We start from the raw sequence: 16,776 nt of genomic DNA on the forward strand, positions 1-16,776 counted from the left end.
GGTGATGGACAGGGAGGCCTGGCGTGCTGTAATTCATGGGGTCGTGGAGAGTCGGACATGACTGAGCGACTGAACTGAACTGAACAGAGCAAGAACCATTTAGCATTTGGTTGGAATTTCTTCTGAATAGACTAATTCGTGGAGAGACTTCTGCATTCAGTGTTCACCAAGGCCCAAAACTGGTATGCAGTGTTTGAAAGGGTGTCTGCTTTCAGCCAGCAAATACAAGATTAGGGATTTGAGAGCCAGGTGGGCACCTCTGATATGTGACCATGTTCTTTTGCCACAGACTCCAATAGGCATCAAAAAGGTTACTGAGACCTGTAACTTAAAAGGCTGCAGATTTGATGAAAGGAAAAGTGTTGCCTGTGTAGGTATTTGGAGGGCCTCCAGGGCATTCTGTTGTCAGGCCCCACTCGGCATGCAGGTCTTTTTGGTAACCTGGTCACAATGCTGTCATTAAGGTGACCCTGTAGGGGGATGTGTGAGTACTAGTGTCTGCTACCATATGTGAGTCCCACCAGTTATTGGGCATCCTTTGTACTGTTGGGACTGAGAGTTTGAGCATGACTAAAACTTGGCAATTATTGCCTCCTGAGAGAGACCTACTCTCCCTTCCCTGTTTATTCTCAGGAATTTCCCATGAGTCAAAGGTCCTTGTGCCTTGTCCATGATAATGCCCTAGACATACTGCCACATGTGGGTCAAAATGGCATCCAGTTCTGGTTGGGTAGTACCCTTGCCTGTACCAAGTAGGAGACATTGATTATATGTGGAGGTTGGTGCTCCATCTGGGAGTTGGACTTCCTGCTCAACCTTCTGGAAGGACATTTTTTCACTCTCTTAGTTGTGTCTGACTCTTTGCAACCCCATGAACTGCAGCATGCCAGGCTTCCCTGTCCTTCACTATCTCCCAGAGTTTGCTGAAACTCATGTCCATTGTGGAGAAGGCAATGGCAACACACTGCAGTACTCTTGCCTGGAAAATCCCATGGACGGAGGAGCCTGGTAGGCTGAAGTCCATGAGGTCACAAAGAGTTGGGCATGACTGAGCGACTTCACTTTCACTTTTCACTTTCATGCATTGGAGAAGGAAATGGCAACCCACTCCAGTATTCTTACCTGGAGAATCCCAGGGACAAAGGAGCCTAGTGGGCTGCTGTCTATGGGGTCGCACAAAGTCGGACACAACTGAAGTAGCTTAGCAGCAGCAGCAACAGCAGCATGTCCATTGAGTCAGTGATGTCATCCAACCAACACATCAAACACATTTTTAGATATCCCTTTCTCCTCCTGCCACAGTCTTCCCCAGCATCAGGGTCTTTTCCAATGAATCAGCTCTTCACATCAGGTAGCCAGAGTATTGGAACTTCAGGTTTAGCATCAGTCCTTGCAATGATATTCAGGGTTGATTTCCTATAGGATTGACTGGTTTGATCTCCTTGTTGTCCAAGGGACTCTCAAGAGTCTTCTCCAGCACCACATTTCAAAAGCATCATTTCTTTCTAGTTCAGCCTTCTTTATGGTCCAAATTGTCACATCCATCCATGACTATTGGAAAAACCATAAATTTGACTAGATGGACCCATAATTTCATCACTCCACTAGCTTTGCTCATAGTAATGCCTCCTAAGGCCCACTTGGCTTCACATTTCAGGATGTCTGACTCTAGGTAAGTGACTAACCATCATGCTTATTTGGGTCATTGATACCTTTTTTGTACATTTCTGTGTATTCTTGCCACCCCTTCTTAATCTCTTCTGCTTCTGTTAGGTCCTTGCCATTTCTCTCCTTTATTGTGCCCATGTTTGCATGAGATGTTCCCTTGATATCTCAAATTTTCTTGAAGAGATCTCTAGTCTTTCCTATTCTATCATATTCCTCTATTTCTTTGCATTGTTTGTTTAAGAAGGTTTTCTTATCTCTCCTTGATATTCTCTGGAACTCTGCATTCATTTGAATATATCTTTCCCTTTCTCCTTTGCCTTTTATATCTCTTTTTTTCTCAGCTCTTTATAATTCCTCCTCAGACAACCATTTTGCCTTCTTGATTTCTTTTTCTTTTTGGATGGTTTTGGTCACCGCCTCCTGTACAATGTTACGAACCTCTGTCCATAGTTCTTCAGGCAGTCTTTCTATCACATCTAATACCTTACATCTATTATTCACTTCCACTGTATAATCATAAGGGATCTGATTTAGATCATATCTAAATGGCCTAGTGGTTTTCCCTACTTTCTTCAATTTAAGTCTGAATTTCTCAATAAGGACTTCATAATCTGAGCCACAGTCAGCTCAGGTCTTGTTTTTGCTGACTATATAGAGCCTCTCCATCTTTGACTGCAGAGAATATAATCAGTCTGATTTTGGTACTGACCATCTAGAGAAATCCATATGTAGAATCGTCTCCTGTGTTGTTGTAAGAGGGTATTTGCTATGACCGGTGGGTTCTCTTGGCAAAACTCTGTTAGCGTTTGCCCTGCTTTATTTTTTACTCCAAGGTCAAACTTGGCTGTTACTCCAGATTTCTCTTGACTTCCTTCTTTTTCATTCCAATTCCCTATGATCAAAAGGACATCTTTTTTTGGTGTTAGCTATAAAAGGTCTTGTAGGTGTTCATAGAACCGTTCAGCTTTTCGGCATTAGGGGTTGGGGGCATAGACCTGGTTTACTGTGATGTTGAGTGGTTTGCCTTGGAAACAAATCAAGACCATTCTGTTGTTTTTGAGATTGTACCTAAGTACTGCATTTCAGACAGGAACATTAAAGCTGTAGTAAAACCTGTTACAGAAAAGCTAAAGTGAACCTGATCATCTTGTAGACAGGGATGCTGAAAAGGGCATTTGTAATATGAATTGCTTCATGCCTATTTCCTTCAGCTGGCTCAAGAGGCTGTAGGGCAGTTACAGTGTCATTAAATGAGGCCAGTGTTCTGATCTGTACCACAGCATTAAGCTGCCTATAGTTAAGTCTGTAGGCAGGTAAGGCCATTTACACAAGTTGACTTAGTTACTTAAAGGAGAAGGAATCTCACAGAGATGTTTAGTTCACTTAAACTCATCAAACAGGGCTGCTGCTGCTGCTAAGTCACTTCAGTCGTGTCCGACTCTGTGTGACCCCATAGACGGAAGCCCACCAGGCTCCCCCGTCCCTGGGATTCTCCAGGCAAGAACACTGGAGTGGGTTGCCATTTCCTTCTCCAATGTGTGAAAGTGAAAAGTGAAAGTGAAGTTGCTCAGTCGTGTCCGACCCTTAGCGACCCCACGGACTGCAGCCCACCAGGCTCCTCCATCCATGGGATTTTCTAGGCAATAGTACTGGAGTGGCTTGCCATTGCTTTCTCTGTCAAACAGGGCAGGCATTCCTTTTTTTCTTATTAGTAGTTGTTTCTGGAGACAGGTCTCTAGGCAATGATAGTCTGGTAGGTTTACAGTCTTCCATGAGCCCCACTGAAATGACTCTGAGTGCAGCAGTGCTCATCACAGCTTGGTGCTGGTGTGAATTGGAGTTCACACAGAAAATACATCTGCACTAATGATGTATTCAGTTGTGGGGGCTATGAAATAGAGGTTTATAATGCCCAAAGGCACCTTCACCATGGTCAGGTTAAGTAAGGGTGAAAAAGCATTACTTTTCATCATAGCATCCTCTCAGAGTTGTGGGGATAATGGTTATTGGTAAAGTAGAAGCCAAATGGCCCAATGGATGGGCTCCCCTCATTGCCACTTTGAATTCTGAGTTGGCTTATATCATCAGATGCTGCTGGGGACAAAAGGATGTTAGTCTAATCCCTCATCTTGTTTATTTTGAAAAGCCAAGTGTTCTAGGTAAAAATAGAGTTGTCAGATTCATCTTAAGGTCACTGTGGGTAGCAGAGGGACTAGCTGGTTATTAGTAATAAATGTCATCAATGTTTTGAGTCTCATGGGGCTGTGTTGGCCTCCATGGTTCACTTTATGGCACAAGATGAGTGGTTGAGAGTCCATCCATCCCTTCCCTGACCCTCCATTGCTGGGTAACTAGACGGTGTTTCCAGTGGCAGGGAGCTCACCATGCACGGACAGTTTTCAGAAAATAAATGTCAGCTGGGAGAAGAAGGAAATTGTCACAGGTGTTTGTGTCTTTTCTTCCGCATCTCCTCCCTTGTCCTCCTTGGACATAATGCCCCCGTCAGGGAAATCAGAACCAAGGGTTCTGTTGAGACACAGCCAGCAAGGTGCCAGTGTCCTGCACTAAATTAACAAGAGTCGCTCCTCCACGGTGGAGTCTGTATAGTCTCCTCTGGTTGCTGGTCAAGTGAAGCTGAGAAACCTGAATTCTCTTTCATTAGACATGAGTATCAGAAATTCACCACATCTTGGAGTAACCATCAGTGTCCTAGATAGGCTGAGAGCAAATAGTAGTCACTAGGTGTGGCTTAGGCCATGTCCGCAGTGACTTTTGTGAGCTACTGGCACAGTGGTAAAGAATACACCTCCCAACACAGGAAACTCAGGAGACGCATTGCATCCATGGGTCGGAAGATCCTTTGTAGTAGGAAATGGCAACCCACTCCATTAAACTTGCTTAGAAAATTCCACAGACAAAAAGGCCTAGTAGTCCATGGAGTCGCAAAGAGTCATATACAACTAAGCACACACACAGTGTATGTTGTTTTTTGGTTTGTATTTCCTGTATTTTTTTTTATAATTTTATTTTATTTTTGGATGTTTTGGGTCTTTACTGCTGTGGGGGCTTTTCTCTAGTTGTGACGAGTGTGGGCTACCCTCTAGTTGTAGTGTGAGGCCTTCTCGTTGTGGTGGCTTATCTTGTTGAGGAGCATAGGCTGTAGGGCACACAGGTTTCAGTAGTTGCAGCACATGGGCTCTAGAACACAGGCTGAATAGTTGTAGTGCATGAGGTTGGTTGCTCCGAGGCACGTGGGATCCTCCCAGATCAGGGATCAAACAATATCTCCTATATCCACAGGCAGATTCTTTACCACTGAGCCACCAGGGAAGCCCCCTCATTTATTTCCTTTTCTATTGGTTAGCATCTTTTGTCATTTTTTAAAATTCCCTTTCATTTTTTCTTAAAAGATGGCACAGTAGGTATTCTCTCTTTAAGGTTTTTTTTTTTTTTTGATCCATTAACAGTTAATTCCTATAAATGCTTCCAAGTCAGTTTGTTGGGATCTTCATTCCTTTTATACAAGTTTGTACAGGTTTTTTTTTTTCCATGATCCAGTGGATGTTGGCAATTTGATCTCTGGTTCCTCTGCCTTTTTTAAAACCAGCTTGAACATCTGGAAGTTCATGGTTCACGTATTGCTAAAGCCTGGCTTGGAGAATTTTGAGCATGTTTTTACTAGTGTGTGAGATGAGTGCAATTGTGCGGTAGTTTGAGCATTCTTTGGCATTGCCTTTCTTGGGGATTGGAATGAAAACTGACCTTCTCCAGTCCTGTGGCCACTGCTGAGTTTTCCAAATTTGCTAGCATATTGAGTGCAGCACTTTCACAGCATCATCTTTCAGGATTTGAAATAGCTCAATTGGAATTCCATCACCTCCACTAGCATTGTTCGTAGTGATGCTTTCTAAGGCCCACTTGACTTCACATTCCAAGATGTCTGGCTCTAGATGAGTGATCACACCATTGTGATTTTCTGGGTGGTAAAGATCTTTTTGTACAGTTCTTCTGTGTATTCTTGCCACCTCTTCTTAACATCTTCTGCTTCTGTTAGTCCATACCTTTTCTGTCCTTTATCAAGCCCATCTTTGCATGAAATGTTCCCTTGGTATCTCTAATTTTCTTGAAGAGCTCTCTTGTTTTTCCTTTTCTGTTGTTTTCCTCTATTTCTTTGCATTGATCACTGAGGAAGTCTTTCTTATCTCACCTTGCTATTCTTTGGAACTCTGCATTCAGATGCTTATATCTTTCCTTTTCTCCTTTGCTTTTCACTTCTCTTCTTTTCACAGCTATTTGTAAGGCCTCCTCAGACAGCCATTTTGCTTTTTTGCATTTCTTTTCCATGGGGATGGTGTTGATCCCTGTCTCTTGTACAGTGTCACAAACCTCCATCCATAGTTCATCAGGCACTCTGTCTATCAGATCTAGTCCCTTAAATCTATTTCTCACTTCCACTGTATAATCATAAGGTATTTGATTATCGACTATGCCAAAGTCTGACTGTGTGGATCACAATAAACTGTGGAAAATTCTGAAAGAGATGGGAATACCAGACCACCTGACCTGCCTCTTAAACCTACATGCGGGTCAGGAAGCAACAGTTAGAACTGGACATGGAACAACAGACTGGTTCCAACTAGGAAAAGGAGTACATCAGGCTGTATATTGTCACCCTGCTTATTTAACTTATATTCATAGTACATCATGAGGAATGCTGGGCTGGAAGGAGCACAAGCTGGAATCAAGATTGCCAGGAGAAATATCAATAACCTCAGATATGCAGATGACACCACCCTTATGGCAGAAAGTGAAGAGGAACTAAAACGCCTCTTAATGAAAGTGAAAGAGGAAAGTGAAAAAGTTGGCTTAAAGCTCAACATTCAGAAAACTAAGATCATGATGTCTGGTCCCATCACTTCATGGGAAATAGATGGGGAAGCAGTGGAAACAGTGTCAGACTTTATTTTTGGGGGCTCCAAAATCACTGCAGATGCTGATTGCAGCCATGAAATTAAAAGGCACTTACTCCTTGGAAGGAAAGTTATGACCAACCTAGATAGCATATTAAAAAGCAGAGACATTACTTTGCCAACAAAGGCCCGTCTAGTCAAGGCTATGGTTTTTCCAATGATCATGTGTGGATGTGAGAGTTGGACTGTGAAGAAATCTGATGGCCGAAGAATTGATGCTTTTGAACTGTGGTGTTGGAAAGACTCTTGAGAGTCCCTTGATTCTCAAGGAGAATCCAGCCAGTCCATTCTAAGGGAGATCAATCCTGGGTGTTCATTGGAAGGACTGATGCTAAAGCGGAATCTCCAATACTTTGGCCACCTCATGCGAAGAGGTGACTCACTGGAAAAGACTCTGATGCTGGGAGGGATTGGGGGCAGGAGGAGAAGGGGATGACAGAGAATGAGATAGCTGGATGGCATCACCGACTCGATGGACGTGAGACTGAGTGAACTCCGGGAGTTGGTGATGGACAGGGAGGCCTGGAGTGCTGCGATACATAGGGTCGCAAAGAGTCAGACATGACTGAGCAACTGAACTGAAATCAACTCCAGTTTAATCAGACCTTTGTAAACAGTGCAGTAGGTACTCTTGAGAGCTGCATGGTATCTCCTAGTAGTTTATGAAGCTCATTTGCCTCATTGGCAGTCCCCTTTCTGTATCTTGCGAGTAATCTGGTAGTAGTTCCCTCCCCATGATGCTGTGTGTGCTCATTGGTACTTCCCACCATGTTCCCTCCACAAAAGCACTGGGCTTCATTGACCACATGGCTCCTTGTGCTAACTTGGTAATGAGAGAAAGGAAATGCCAGTTTCTGAGTAGGTCATTTAAGATAGCAATTGAACTCAAGGTTACAGTGAACCATTATTCACTTACCCTCAGAGTGTAGGCTGTAGATCAGACAGGGGAGATCACCAGCCCCACTGTGTTCCCTTTCACACCATGGAAGAGCCCTGCCAAGGGGCAGACACATCAGTGCAGACTGAGGTGAGGGGTGGTCTCCCAGCTGAAGGGACACGAAACAAAAGGCTCCTGCCATTTTATGGATCCCAGGGCTCAGGTAGCTAGAGTTCTAAAGAGTGTCAGCATGATTACCCATTTGCTCCACCGTGTAATGCTTCACACATGGTTCCAGAATAACTCTGCACATACCACTAGGACAACAGCCAAGTTTGAAATTGATTTCATGACTTGACTATGGTCAACTTTTCCCTACCCACCCCACTCCCGTGTCCAGCTGTGAGGGTTTATATTAATTACTGTAACCATGTGTTGTTCCTTTTCTTTTTCCTTCAGCAGTTTTGTTATATTACGTTTGATTTCTCTTTCCATTCCATATTCTTGTCCTTATTGGTTTAATTATATTTAGAAATACAGAGAGTTGAGTCTTCTTCAAGAGTTAAATAGTACATAAAACAGTGCTTTTAGAGGTTTATCACTCTTTCCTCAGTCTTCCTCTCCTTCCGTAGATATCCATATACATTATTTGGTAATAGCTTTCTTGTTTTCTCTATTTTTTTCTCTCTCTCTCCTTGTTTTTTCTCATTTCTTCTTATTCTTTACCCAAAGTTTCCATACTAGCTTTCCCCTTTTCAGTTTTTTTCTTAAATTAACATTATATCCAGAAATCCCTCCATGTCCATCTAGTGATGGTTTTTACTCAGATTATAGCATGGGTACAGCTGTTTCTACACATTATTTACCATACATTATATATACCATTGTGTGTAATTATGGTTTATTTAGTCTTCTTTGCTTTAAAATTTATACACTTTTGAATATTTTGCACTCACAAATACGATCTATGTATCCATGAAGGAACTTAAGGAATCTCTTTTGTGTAGCTTCTGATAATGATGTGCCTGACCATACTCCTGTGCTTCAGCATCAAGATTCAGTGTCAAAACTCCCAGTGCAAGTACAGAAACAGATAACTCCCAGAGAAGGAAAACACAGTAGTAAGTACAACAGTTATAGATGCCTTTAAATTAAAAAAAAAGATTAATCTCATTAGATTTTTCTATTTGGTTCAAGAATGTGTGTTTGAGCATATGCTTGCTTGTGTTTATGTGTGTGCTCAGTCCCCATGGACTGTTGCCCGACTGCCAGGCTCCTCTGCCCATGGAATTCTCCCGGCAGGAATACTGGAGTGGGTAGCCATTTCCTACTCCAGGGGATCTTTCCAGCCAAAGGATTAAGCCCACATCTCTTATGCCTCCTGCACTCGCAGGCAGATTCTTTACCACTGTGCCACCTGGTTTGAGCATAGAATTCATAGTGTCACTTTGATCTAAATGTGAATGTGAAAGTCGCTCAGTCATGTCCAACTCTTTGCAACCCCAGGGACTATACAGTTCAAGGAATTCTCCAGGCCAGAATACTGGAGTGGGTAGCCTTTCCCTTCTCCAGGGGAATCTTCCCAATCCAGGGACTGAACCCAGGTCTCCTGCATTGCAGGCAGACTGATTACCAGGTGAGCTACAAGGATAGTGATCTAAATGTGAATAATAGCCAGGTAGCGCTAGTGGTAAAGAATCCACCTGCCAATGCAGGAAAGACCTGGGTTCAATCCCTGGATCAGGAATATCCCTTAGAATAAGAAATGGAAACCCACTCCAGTATTCTTGCCTGGGAAATCCCATGGACAGAGGAGCCTGGTGGGCTACAGTCCATGAGTTCGCAAAGAGTCGGACATGACTGAAGTGACTTAACATGCATGCACGTAAATAATATAAAACAACTAGAGAACAGGAACCATTTAACATTTGGTTGGTATTTATTGTTATAAGACTTCATTATAGAGAGACTTTGCACTCAGTGTCCACCAAGGCCCGGTAACTACTAAGTAGTTTTTCCAATGGATTCTACACTTTTAGTCAGCAATAGGAGACTGGGGTCCAAAAGCCAGGTGGGCACCTGTGATGTGTGGCTGTGTTATTTTGCCACAGGCTCCAATAGGCATCAGAGAGGTTGATGAGACCTATAACTTAAAAAGGCAGTGGATTCAGGAGGGCAAGTAAGAGGGTTTTCTGTGTAGCCAGTTGGAGGACTTCCAGGGCCTCCTATAATCAGACCCTACTGAGCATACAGGTCTTTTTGGTAATCTGATTGCTGGGTGCTGTCATCAGGATGGCCATGTAGGGGGATGTGTGAGTACCAGTGTCTGAACAGTCCCACCAGTCACTGGGCATCTTTTGTATTGTTGGGACTGACAGCCTGACTAAAACTTAGCAATTATTGCCTCTGAAGAGATACCCACTGTTGCTTCCCTGCTAATTCCTGGGAATTTCCTGAGTCATGGGTCCTTTTGCCTTGTCCATAGTAATGTCCTAGACATGTTGCTACATGTGGATCAAAATGGCATCCAGTCCTGGTTGGGTAGTACCCTTGCCTGGACCAAATAGAAGACATTCTTTATTATAGGTGAAAGCCTAGTGTTCCATCTGGGAATGAGACTTGCAGCTCATGGCCTTGTGGAAGGACATTAAAAGAGTATTGAAATGTATTACAGAAAAGGCAGACAGATCCTGATCATCTTTGTGGACAAGGACACCCAAATGGGCATTTACAATATGAATTCCTTCATACCTGTTTCCCTTATCTTGGACAAGAGCCTCTATGGCAGTCGCAGTGTCAGTTAAGGCCAGTGTCCTGATTTGTACCATAGCATTAAGCTGTAGTAAGTAGTCCTGTAGTCCAGTTAAGTCACACAAGGCCGATTGTATAGGTTTACTTAGTTACTGAATGGAGGAATAATCTCACAGAGATGTTTGGTTCACTTAAACTCATCAAACAGGGAAGGCATTCCTTTTTCTCTTCTTAATAGTTGTTCTGAATAGAAGTCTGTAGGCACTGGTATGAACATACCCTGACAGGGAAAAATGCATTTTTTGTGGGAGATCTTGGAAAGATTGTGAAGAAGCACAGTCAATGGCAGAACATAGTGGCTCAGATAAAGCCATTCTACACGGTGAAGTGCAACTCCACTCCAGCTGTGCTTGAGATTTTGGCAGCTCTTGGAACTGGATTTGCTTGTTCTAATAAAGTAAGTCATTTTCATTACTTTGTTATTGAACTGCAACATTTTAAAATTGACTAATGTTTGGTGGGGCTTCCCTGTTAACTCAGTGACAAAGAAATCCACCTGCCAATGCGGGAGACTCAGGTTCGATCCCTGGGTTGGAAAGATACCCTGGAGAAGAAAATGGCAACCTGTTCCAATATTCTTGTCTGGGAAATTCCACGGACAGAGGAGCCTGTTGCAAAGAGTCAGACATGACTTAGCAACTAAAAACAACATTTAGTGACCAGTAGCAGTAGGAGACGGAGAGGGCAGTGGCAAGCCACTCCAGTACTCTTGCCTAGAAAATCCCATGGACGGAGGAGCCTGGTAGGCTGTAGTCGGTTGGGTTGCTAAGGGTCGGACACGACTGAGCGACTTCACTTTCACTTTTCACTTTCACACATTGGAGAAGGAAATGGCAACCCACTCCAGTGTTCTTGCCTGGAGAATCCCAGGGATGGGGGAGCCTGGTGGGCTTCTGTCTATGGGGTCACACAGAGTCGGACACGACTGAATTGACTTAGCAGTAGCAGCAGCAGGCACTGGTAGTTTGGTAGGTTTGCAGTCTTTCATGTGCCCCACTGAAATGACTCTGAGTGCAGCAGTGCTCATCACAGCTTGGGACTGGTGTGAGTTGAAGTTCACAAAGAAAATACATCTGCTCTAATGATGTATTCAGTAGTGGGAGTTATGAAATAGAGGTTTATAATGCCCAAAGGCACCCACACTATGGTCAGGTATAAGTAAGGGTCAAAAAACATTACTGTGTTCCTCTCATCCTGGTGTCAGAGTTGTGGAGATAACAGTCATTGGTAAAGTAGAAGCCAAATGGCCTAAGGTATGCAATCTTCCCCCACTGCCACTTTGAACTCTGAGTTGGCATACATCATCAGATGCCACTGGGGATATAAGGATGATGGTCTAATCCCTAATCATGTTTATTTTGAAAAGTCAAGTATTCTAGGTAAAAATAGGCAGAGTTGTGGAATTCATCTTAGGATCACTGCCAGTTGGGGGGGGGAGCAGAGGGAGTAGCACATTATTAGTACTAAGTATCATCACTGTTTTGATTCTCGTGAGGCTGTTTTGGCCTCCATGCTTCAGTTTCTGGCACAAGATGAGTGGTGGAGAGTCCATCCACCCCTTCCTTGAGCCTCCATTGCTGGGTAACTAGACAGTGTTTCCAGTGGCAGGGAGCTCACCATGCCTGGACAGAAGTTTTCAGAAACTAAGTGTCAGCCAGGAGAGGAAGGAGATTGTCTTTGTGTCTTTTCTTCCGCATCCCCTCCCTTGTCCTCCTTGGACACAGTGGCCCCTGTCAGGAAACTCAGAACCAGGGGTTCTGTTGAGACACAACCAGCAAGGTGCCAGTGTCCCACACTAAGTTAACAAGAGTAGCTCCTCTACAATGGAGTCTATATAGTCTCCTCTGGTTGCTGGTCAAGTGGAACTGAGAAACCTGGATTCTTTTTCTTTAGACATGATTCTCAAAACCTCAGTATATCTTGGAGTATCCATCAGTGTCAGAGATAAGCTGAGAGCAAATAGCAGTCACTGGGTACAACTCAGTCAGCCATGTCTGCAGTGACTAATCGACCCACTATATTAGTTTTTTATTTTTATTTCCTATATTTCCTTTTTAAAAGACTAATACCTTTATCACTTTTTTCAAGTTCCTTTTCTTCATTTCTTCCTTCCTCCTACCTTCCTGCTTGCCTGCCTGTAGCACACTATGTATTCTCTGTCAGGTTGTTTCTTGCCCGTTAAGAGTTAAATCCTAGAAATGCTTCTGAGTCAGTTTGTTGGGTCTTCTTCATTCCTTTTATACCTGTTTGTACAGCTGTGTGTGCCACATTATATCCCATAGTCTGTATTTTCTTAGTTTACATGCATTACTTTAGCCTACCAGTCTCCCATGCTTAAATATTTAAGTGGTTTTGACTATTTTGCTGTTAATGAATAATTTGTACGTGTGTATTTTCATTGTTTGGTGTTTCAATATATATTACCTGAAAATATTTGGAAAACTCAGAAAATGAGAGACTAATATAAAACATATTAGAAGTCTAAGAATATTAATGATCTGCTAAAATACCTTCCATGCACCCTTGTTAACATTCTTCCCACAGTTTTCTTGTACAACCTTGCATTTGGTGATGTTCTTGTAACTTCATAAAAATCTTCATTTTTATGAAGTTTTTTTATTTAGTGGGCCAAATTCTTCTCTTTATTCAGCTCCAGGTAAAGTACCAGATAGAAATCGTATTCTTGATCATCAAGACTCAGTGTCAAAATCAGAGATTCAAGTGAAGAAACCAAGCTTGCACAAAGGGGAAAGACTTACTGGTAAGTACAAAAACTATGGAAAACCTTAAATTATTTTATATTAAACTCACTAGAAGATGTTTTTATTTTGGTTCATATTATATATTTTTGAACATATATTTTATAGAAATGTTATACTTTGACCAAAGTGTGACTACCATGAGATATCTAGAGAAAAAAAGGAGAAATATTGTTAAACTTTGATTGGGATTTCTGTTCTTAAGATTATTTTGTGATTAGAAGATGAATGCCCCAAGGCCCAATAGCAGGTGAATAACTGTCTCTCCAAAGTAGAGTGCCTTTCAGCCAGCTCAAGGTAATTATGGATTCAGAAGCCCAATAGATGCTTCTATGCATGGCAGGGGCATTTTGCCATAGATTCCTTTGCCAAAGCAGTATTTCTGAGATTTGTAAATCAAGCATCTGATGGGTTCTCGAGGCCCTGTTGAAGGGCCTTTAAGGTCTTAGCTGTGTCCTCACTCAAAGTAAGCAGCTTTTCTGGCAACCCCAGAGATCAGAGTCATTAAGAGCTCCACATGGGGAAATGAGAATGCAAGTGGTCAAAGAGTCCCACTATTTGCTGGGCCTATTTTATTTGTTGGAGTTGAATAGTTGGCAGTCCTATCCTCCAGAATGAGAAGTCATACCCCTTAGAGATCATGCCCAGGAGTTTCACTAGGATACCAGGTAATTAACTGTGTATACTAATGGCCCAGCCAAGAGCCACTGGTGTTTCCACAAGGCATCTAGTCCTTATTTGGTGTGTCCTTGTCTTGGCCCACTAGAGAGAAAACTAGTCCTCTCTGTGGGAGCAGGTGCTTCAAAGTCATGACCAGTGCACTGATTACTGATACCTGAGCAATTTGATGGCCATATGAAGGACATTAGTGCTCATGTAGCTAGAGTTCTGAAACAGTTTACCACAACTACTCGTTTGCTCAATCCTGTAATGCTTCTCAAGTGGTTTCAAAATAGCTTTGAACATACCACTTGATAAGCCAAATTTTAAAAAGATTTCATGACTTGCTGTTATTCTCCTTCCCATTCTCATCTCAATCCCATGTCCAAGAGTGAGGGTTTATGTTCAATACCATATTGAGAAGTTCAGTTTCAGTTCAGTTCAGTCGGTCAGTCGTGTCCTACTCTTTGTGACCCCATGAATCACAGCACGCCAGGCCTCCCTGTCCATCACCAGCTCCCAGAGTTAGCACTTCTATTTTGCCTTCAGTTGTTTCATTTCATAAGTTTGCTTTCGCTTTGCATTCAATCTTCTTACCCTTACTGGTTTAATTATGTTTTGAAATACATAGAGCATGAACCTACTTCCAAAAGTTAAAAAGTATATAAAGAACTATGCTTAGAAGCTTATTATTCCTTCCTCAGTCTTCCCTCTCATCTTGTTGGTAACCATATACATTGTTTTGTGATAGGTTTCCTTTGTTCCCTGTATTTTTTCTCTCCATCCTTTTTTTTCTCATTTCTTTTTTCTTATCCATACTAGTTTTCCTTTTTTTAGTTATTTTTAAACTTAACATTATACCTGACGATCCCTTTAAGAAATCCCTTTAAATCAGTATGTAGAGATTCATTTCACTCAGATTATAGCACTTTGTAGAAAGCATCACTACTAGCAAAGCTAGTGGAGGTGATGGAATTCCAGTTGAGCTATTTCAAGTCTTGAAAGATGATGCTGTGAAAGTGCTGCACTCAATATGCCAGCAGATTTGGAAAACTCAGCGCTGGCCACAGGACTGGAAGAGGTCAGTCTTCATTCCAATCCCAAAGAAAGGCAATGCTAAAGAATGCTCAAACTACCGCACAATAGCACTCATCTCACACGCTAGTAAAGTCATGCTCAAAATTCTCCAAGGCAGGCTTCAGCAGTATGTAAACCGTGAACTCCCAGATGTTCAAGCAGGTTTTAGAAAAGGCAGAGGCACCAGAGATCAAATTGCCAACATCCGCTGGATCATGGAGAAAGCAAGAGAGTTCCAGAAAAACATCTATTTCTGCTTCATTGACTATGCCAAAGCCTTTGACTGTGTGGATCACAATAAACTGTGGAACATTGTGAAAGAGATGGGAATCCCAGACCACCTGACCTGCCTCTTGAGAAACCTGTATGCAGGTCAGGAAGCAACAGTTAGAACTGGACATGGAACAACAGACTGGTTCCAAGTAGGAAAAGGTGTACGTCAAGGTTGTATATTGTCACCTTACTTATTTAACTTCTATGCAGAGTACATCATGAGGAACGCTGGGCTGGAAGAAGCACAAGCTGGAGTCAAGATTGCTGGGAGAAGTATCAATAACCTCAGATATGCAGATGACACTACCCTTATGGCAGAAAGTGAAGAGGAACTCAAAAGCCTCTTGATGAAAGTGAAAGAGGAGAGTGAAAAGGTTGGCTTGAAGCTCAACATTCAGAAAACAAAGATCATGGCATCTGGTCCCATCACTTCATGGGAAATAGATGGAAAAACAGTGGAAACAGTGTCAGACTTTATTTTTTTGGGCTCCAAAATCACTGCAGATGCTGATTGCAGCCATGAAATTAAAAGACGCTTACTCCTTGGAAGGAAAGTTATGACCAACCTTGATAGTATATTAAAAAGCAGAGACATTACTTTGCCAACCAAGGTCCGTCTAGTCAAGGCAATGGTTTTTCCCATGGTCATGTATGGATGTGAGAGTTGGACTGTGAAGAAAGCTGATCGCCGAAGAATCGATGCTTTTGAACTGTGGTGTTGGAGAAGACTCTTGAGAGTCCCTTATACTGCAAGGAGATCCAACCAGTCCATTCTAAAGGAGATCAATCCTGGGTGTTCATTGGAGGGACTGATGCTAAAGCTGAAACTGCAATACTTTGGCCACCTCATGCAACGAGTTGACTCACTGGAAAAGACTCTGATGCTGGGAAAGGTTGGGGGCGGGAGGAGAAGGGGACGACGGAGAATGAGACGGCTGGATGGCATCACCGACTCTGTGGACATGAGTTTGAGTGTACTCCGGGAGTTGGTGATGGATAGGGAGGCCTGGCGTGCTGTGATTCATGGGGTCGCGGAGAGTCGGACACGACTGAGCAACTGAACTGAACTGAACTGTACAGCTGTACCACAGTATTTACCATAATTCATATTATTCCATAGTGGATAGCATTTACCCTAGTTTATTAAACTCATCTTCTTTGCTTTAAGTGTGTATGGTTTTGAATATTTTGCACTTGTAAATATGTTGTATTCAATAACCATGTACATACTCATTTGTATTTTTAGTTCTATGAATTTGTATTAGTCTGAAGTATAAACAGGACTTCCTAGGAGGTGCAGAGGTAAAGAATCTACCTGCCAGTGCAGGAGATGTAAGAGACATGGGTTCAAGCTCTGAGTCAAGAAAATCTCCTGGAATTGGAAATGGCTACCTACTCCAGTATCCTTGCCTGAAAATTCCATGGACAGAGGAGCCTGGCAGGCTACAGTCCATGGAGTCCCAAAGAGTTGAACACGACTAAGCAACTGGATATACACACAAAGTATAAATAACCTAGGAAAAATAGAGACTTTATATATGGATGTTTCTATGTATATATGTATGTATATTATGTTGTTTGTTATAGCCTCTTTAAAGTATATTCATTAAAAATGTTCTCACAATTTCTAGTCACATGTTATTTATGGTAATGTACTTATGTGTGCTCAGTCACTTCAGTT

General features: G+C 42.5%; 1 protein-coding gene across 1 annotated transcript in view; it reads left to right on the forward strand.

Moving 5' to 3' along the window:
* The window catches only part of CCDC7 (coiled-coil domain containing 7), a 279,639-nt gene that overhangs the window by 158,174 nt on the left and 104,689 nt on the right, over positions 1-16,776 (forward strand). The window contains exon 25 of the mRNA XM_088844150.1: positions 12,977-13,087. Within this exon, the coding sequence (XP_088700276.1) occupies positions 12,977-13,087 (111 nt within the window). The remainder of the gene's footprint in view (positions 1-12,976; positions 13,088-16,776) is intronic.

This window comes from Moschus berezovskii, chromosome 15, assembly GCF_049115385.1.
Source record: "Moschus berezovskii isolate FMDL1 chromosome 15, NW_MosBer_1.0, whole genome shotgun sequence".
Taxonomy (NCBI): Eukaryota; Metazoa; Chordata; class Mammalia; order Artiodactyla; family Moschidae; genus Moschus; species Moschus berezovskii.